At 41.7% G+C, this 6,646-nt stretch overlaps 1 protein-coding gene across 1 annotated transcript; it reads left to right on the forward strand.

Annotated features, from left to right (window-relative positions):
* Positions 1 to 213: 213 nt before the first annotated feature.
* Positions 214 to 3,262, forward strand: LOC147619860 (serine/threonine-protein kinase D6PKL1-like). Its single transcript, XM_086772648.1, has 2 exons — positions 214 to 1,552; positions 2,283 to 3,262. Exons 1-2 carry the CDS (start codon positions 972 to 974, stop codon positions 3,253 to 3,255), a joined length of 1,554 nt encoding a protein of 517 aa, XP_086628774.1. The 5' UTR covers positions 214 to 971; the 3' UTR covers positions 3,256 to 3,262.
* The last annotated feature ends 3,384 nt before the right edge of the window (positions 3,263 to 6,646 follow it).

The following is a 6,646-nucleotide window of genomic DNA, read 5'->3' on the forward strand; positions in this document are numbered from 1 at the left end:
ACGTAGCCGGACACCCCATGCCAGGGCACGTAGTGCAAGGGGGCCGAGGCGCCGCATGCGACGCCGGAGTAGGGGCCAGGGCCACTCGAATGGCGGCACCCAGCACTGGCCTGAGCGCCAGCGTCAGTTGTATCATGGCTAATCCACAGTCCTGATCTCCCCCCATGATGGCTCTCTCTTCCTTCAGTTTTTCACGCCTCCATCCATCTATCACTGATCAACTCTTGGTGTGCTCCTCCACATCAAGCTCAGACATTGTGACTCCTTCGATCTCACATTTGTCTCATACAGAACCCTGGCCTACTTAAAATCTTGATTAGAGAGATCATGGTCCATCGCTTCTCCCACAGATACGTCTTTGTGCATAAATCCTGCTTAGTTTAATGATATACTTAAAATTTGTAAAGTTCCATTACTGCCACACTTACTTACACATTTTTGCCGTTTTGTAATCATCTCCATACTCTTAACTTTTTTGGGACGTCAGGCCAAGATGGCAGATGATCCAGCATTAACGAATTAATCAAGTTGCTTTTGATCATTCAAGTTGTGGTAGGTGGTTAGCATAATATAGTATATTGCATTTGCCTTCCACTTTTTCTTTCATTCCTTACAGAGTGTAATGTATGCTCATATCAAAATATCAAAGAGGTCTCTCAACCGCCTGCATAGGCGTTCATGTGAGTAGAGTTAGCTAAAGAATAATAGCATTAAGGACCCAAGATCTTCAACAGGAGCTCAAAATGGCAAGTCTTCACAATTCAAGAATTTGTGATCAATTGTAAGCTATGCTTAGACACTGGTGCCATGATCTTTAAAGGTCATGGCAAGCACTGGGTGGATAGTCTGTTGTGAACATGAAAGATGAGATCAGGACTGTGGATTAGGCTATGGCTTGCTAGATATAAGGGCTATATCAGATTTGGCAGTTTTTGGTTTGTTTTTAATAATCAATCGCAACGAGGAAGAGAATGTGCGAGCCTCAATGTCAAGACTTGCAGTATGGAGACGATGCCTCGAACACAGAAGAGCACACCAGGGCTGACGACCTGGAGCAGCTACACAATCACCGACCAGCTGATGATTTGGAAACGGAAAAGCCCTCCCGCTCCAGCACGAGCTGCCGTATCGCCAGAATCCCGTCGGCCTCCGTCAAAAGCCGTCCCCACAAAGCCCACGACGCTGGCTGGGACGCCATCCGCTGTGTCACTTCCACGGATGGCGATGTCGACCTCCGACACTTTCGTTTCCTTCAGAAGCTCGGCAGCGGTGACATTGGCAGCGTTTATCTGACGGAGCTCCGGCAGTCCAGATGCCTCTTCGCCATGAAGGTTATGCATAAAGAAGCACTTAAGACCAGAAATAAGCTCTTACGAGCCCAGATGGAGAGAGAAATCTTGCAGGTCTTGGACCACCCTTTCCTTCCAACACTATACGCTCACATCGAAGACAGGCAGTATTCTTGCCTTCTCATGGAGTTCTGTCCGGGTGGTGATCTGCATGTGTTACGCCAACGGCAGCCTATGAAAAGATTCAACAACAGAGCTGTCCGGTAGGGGTAATAAATACTGTTTCTTTCTCTGGTAGCTACCAATATGTTTATTTTTGCAAGTAGGGTATGCTTGCAAAAATAAACATATTTGTCTTTCAATGTCAAGGGTATATTTTTTTCTTTGCCCTTCAACAGACCCCAAACATAAAGTTATCTCTCAAGTTCCTTGATAAAACATTTATAAGTGAAATGAAATTGTTAAGTCAATTGACTTTTTGTGGTAACAGTATATCCATTGACTCACTGTATTACAATCCCTTGGCTTCTGAAGTTTGATTTTCTTCATCACCATGGTTGTGCTATAAAACTTCATCAGTTTTTTTAATAAGCTATCAATACCTACATGCCTTTCATGTGCAAGGTTCACTTGACGGATGTGAGCCCTTCATGTGCAAGGTTCACTTGACGGATGTGAGACGGATATGCACAGTTGCAACCGTTGGAAAAAAAACCTTAATAGTTTTTTTTCCTAGTTTTTTTATCCTAAAGTTTGTAGGAAAAAAAACCTTAATATCACTCCCTTAATTAATGGAATTTCCTTTTCCACTCGTTGTATGCCCCTATTCGATTCTTTTTCATGCTTCTTTAGCAAATCAAAATGACCTTAGAAGGGCTCTGCAACCTTCAAAAATAAACACCGCAGTAGTAGCTACATCTCTGCGCTTTTGCGACACTGACGATGTCGGGCATTTGTCTTTATCACTGACGGAAGGGTGTTTATGATTGGCAGTTTCTATGCGGCAGAGGTGCTGCTGGCGCTGGAGTATTTGCACATGATGGGAATTGTGTATCGCGACCTCAAGCCGGAGAACGTGCTAGTGCGAGAGGATGGACACATCATGTTGTCGGACTTCGATCTATCAATGAAATGCAGCGTAAACCCTACGCTGTCAAGGGTGACAGCGACAGAAGAAAGCAAAGGAGGTGTATCGCCGCCGCCGTGCGGGGCTGCCTGTGCCGGAGCGTCGGCGTCGGCTTCGTGTGTTCTGCCGCTAGGCTGCGTGAAGCCGTGCAGCGTGCATCCGGTGGCGTCGTGTTTATCTATGCCGAGGCTGCTTCAGTTTCCTGGCAGCAGGAAGCGGCAGACATCGCGCCGGATCTCCGGCAGCGGCATTGGCGGTGTCAACTGCGTTGGTCTGCCGGAGCTTCGCGCAGAGCCAACATCCGCCCGTTCAATGTCGTTTGTCGGGACGCACGAGTATCTGGCACCAGAGATCATAATGGGCGACGGACATGGTTCTGCCGTCGACTGGTGGACGTTTGGAATCTTCATGTTCGAGCTACTCTACGGTACGACTCCTTTCAAGGGGCCAGACCACGAGGTGACGCTCATGAACGTGGTGACGCAGTTGCTGCGGTTTCCGTCCGACGACGAGTTTCTGCAGGCTCCGCCGCCGGTTGCTGCCCAGGATCTGATCCGTGGGCTTCTGATAAAGGACCCACACAAGCGTCTGGCGGCGCTACGGGGGGCCTCAGAAATCAAGCAGCACGCTTTCTTCGAAGGCGTCAACTGGGCGTTAGTCCGCTGCGCTGTGCCGCCAGAAATCCCAAGTCCGTTTACGCCGTCCGTCTCCGTGGGTAAAGGCGGCCAACGCGGCGGGGTGCTGATAGATGATGCCGCCGACGACACAGCCGAAGCCTGGTTTCTACGAGACAGTCCGTCGGCTGACTGCACCAGATCACCAGAGTACGAGCTCTTCTAAGCCTTAAACGCACATTAATTTGCTAAATATTAAATCTGCCAATAGCGCGCAATATTTTGACCTGCTTTTCCCGCCTCAAATTAATATCTATACTTTTGATATAATATGTGGTGTCCACCATACACATGTCCGGCTGATTTTTGATGGGCACCCGTGCCCTATGAAATATAGACTATAGCAAGTTTCTTTTGTATTTCAGTGATATTTTATTGGCACCTTAAAATTTTCCAAGTATTTTACGGCCAAAATGCTCCAAAAACAATGCTGTGTTGAGGAGAGAATCTACAATAGTCGCTTGTGTGCCCATAAAATAATTAACACTCGACCTAGCAGTCCTTGTTGGTTGTATCTCATTGGGCGAACGTAAGGAACCACTAGTTTAATAAAGAGAGGGAGGATGCCCTAGACAAGAGTTCCAAGCAAGATTTTACACCAAATAATTGGTGGAGACGTTGGGCTCATGGACTACAAGTAGGTGACCCACGCTTTACTATGGCCAACCCAAGCTTGAAAAATTACACCTTCATTTCAAATGTAAAAACTCTTCCTTTCTTCTTGGCTTCTTTTCTCCCTCTTGTTTGACGTGGAGAGGGAGTAAGGTGTGTTTAATAAAGAATACATGGATGATTTTGATGTTATAATGCAAGTAGAGAATTTGCATTTCAACTCTGTCGTTCTTGACCAGCTCTTGCAATCCTTGAACAACTTGGTGCTACAAGTATAAAGGTGACAAGAACCATGCCCTACAACACTCACACATAAATTGCTTTCCTTCCCATGCTAGTTTAGCTGTAGAATCCACATGCCCTACAACACTCATACGTAAACTACTTTCCTTCCCATCCCCTTTTTGGCCATTTAGGATTCCATTAGTGTATATCTTTTTTATGTGCAAACAGTTTAAACTTCATCACAAATTAGTAACAACTAGTTGCCTTGAACATTATTGGACCTCCCCCAAAATCAACATGGAATAAATACATTGTGGTCTTGCTGGAGTACATGACCATGTGTTGCGAAGATTGGAACATTCTTGATGCTATAGCAAACACAATTGCAACATTTTCTTTTGGAAGATTTGATAAATTGTAGACATGCTTAATGTCCACTAATAATACTTTTTTGACTAGAGGTTTCTAACTGGGAACAAACTTTAGGTCATATAGGTGATGAAGATTACAAAAGTCAATGTTTAGGGACACAACAAATGTTTACAGCACCTTATCATCTGTAGACAAATGGATTGATAAAGAGCTTAAATAAAACAATAAAACAAATGATCTCAATGCACATTGATCCATTTGCAGCAAAATTGAACGTCATTAGTAAAATAACGACACCTTCTCAATTCCTAAGTGCCACATTTGGCATAGTCATGATGTGCGAGCAAAAGTGCAGGTCAACATCGTCATGACGTACTTGGCCTATGAGTGGGAATGCAAAAGAGAATCATAAAATTTAATGCCTAGGGTGTTCAATTAACTGCGCAGTGGAAAAGTCCTCTATAGAGGAAGAAGTGGCCTAATTTCTAGCGTTCCTTTGGATTTTGAAGCTAAAATTCATGGTTTATCTTTTAAGCATTATTTTTATTAATATTTGGTTGGGAAAAAATTGTTCTTTGAGTACGGGCGTCATGCAATGTTTGAGTTTTTTTTTGTGAACTTGACATAATCCTTCTCACCATGGGTTAAAGAGAAAAAGGTAATTTTGAAAAAGCATTTTCTTCGTACTTTCATCCAATTACAACTATTTAAAAAAAAATCGAGGCAACATTTCTCCTTCTCCTCTCCACATAAGGCAAATTTTCCAAAGTTGAGCATGCTCTAGGATAAAGCAAACCTGCTTTTTCTTGAACCTCTTGTGCATCAGGCCACTTTTGTCCAATAGGGATTCGTAATCCGATGACGATGCTCAAAGCCTTGTAGGCAGTATTAATTTTTGAAGGTTAATAAGCCTTGCTAAAGTGATTTTAGCCTGCCACCATAGAAAAGGGTGAAAAATATGACCCTGCTAAAGAAGGGCACGTAAAAAAAATTTCCCATCACATTGAAAAGGAGTAACTTAAGTAGATCTTCACATAAAGGGTACTTGTATGATTAATAAAAAACTATATATATATATATATAATTATATGCATTGTAAATATATATATATATCATGATTATAGTTGTACATATGCTTGAAAATTCGCCAATCCTGATTTTTGTTCTATAATTTAATTTTAAAGCTGAAGAACTATAAGCAAATACATGTGGTGGGATAAGGAGGGGGATGCATGTGAGCCTGGACTCTGCCATGCCTATGTACAAGAGTATGCTCTCAAGCATAGGGGACCTTGAGTCTACTATCATCGTGTTAAAACTGAAGAAAGAATTGTATTTATGCTTATTGGAAAAACTATGAAATATCATTGAAATTATGCTTATTGAGAAAAAAAAATATGAAATATGATTGAAAGGTATAATTTGCATTAGTCGATATATTGAAGGGAAAGTTAAAGAAATCACCAGCAATGTAAAGGGTTCAGGTAGGTACACTGAGTCATCGTCAGTCACTACACGTGACTCTGTCACTCAGAAAAAAAAGGGAAAAAAATAGAGGTTTGTGTACTTATCTCCTTTGCTAGCGCGCCCTGTCACAAAAATTGGTTTTATCGAGTTTTACCTCTTGACCATTGATCTTCACTAATCCATGTGTAATATCATAGTTCATAGTTTTCAGTGTTCGCAGAAAACATTTTTTCCAATAATTCAAAAAAACTTCAACCTCAAATTTTTGTAGGTTTTTTCCTAAATTTTAAAGGTTTTTTAGCAAAATTATAACTAAAATCCCTTAAAATTTGTAGATTTTTGTGAATTGTTATTTTGAAATTTGAAGGTTATTTTTCAAAATTTGCCACACCTAACACTAAACCTCAATTTTTCGTGAACACTGATAGTTTTTATTCTAAACTTCGTATGGATGTATTGTAGAGTAGCACAAACGCGAGCCAAACAACACACGACCATATGTGGCCGAGTGGTTAAGAGATGGGTCAGGTGCAGTGTCAGATTTAGTGTAATTTTCAGGACTCAAATTGGGAAAAACCAGTTTTGATTTTGTGTAGCCTTGAATTTAACGATTCAAAGTTTTAAAATTTTAGTTACAATATAGATTAACCTATACATTTTTTAAATAAAAACTGGTTGAGGTTGAAGTTCACTAGTTAGAAAAAAAGGATGACTTTTTTTCTAAATAAAAAATGGTTGCAGTTGAAGGTCATCTTTTTTCACTGGTTAGAAAAAAGGTTTAATTCTGACATTGGTGGTTAGGTGGACTTTGCAACGTGCCAAGTAAGCAGTATATACATAGAGTGAAGTAACACTATTAATATGGGACACCTTGTCCTCCA

The sequence above is a fragment of the Cibotium barometz genome, chromosome 32, assembly GCF_041138505.1.
Source record: "Cibotium barometz isolate CiBa-2024 chromosome 32, ASM4113850v1, whole genome shotgun sequence".
Classification (NCBI taxonomy): Eukaryota; Viridiplantae; Streptophyta; class Polypodiopsida; order Cyatheales; family Cibotiaceae; genus Cibotium; species Cibotium barometz.

Excerpts from the sequence above, each read along its gene's own strand:
- LOC147619860 (XM_086772648.1), top strand. The coding sequence starts at position 972 with ATGTGCGAGCCTCAATGTCAAGACTTGCAGTATGGAGACGATGCCTCG. Across the intron at positions 1,553-2,282 it reads TTCAACAACAGAGCTGTCCG|TTTCTATGCGGCAGAGGTGC; the intron begins GTAGGGGTAATA and ends TATGATTGGCAG.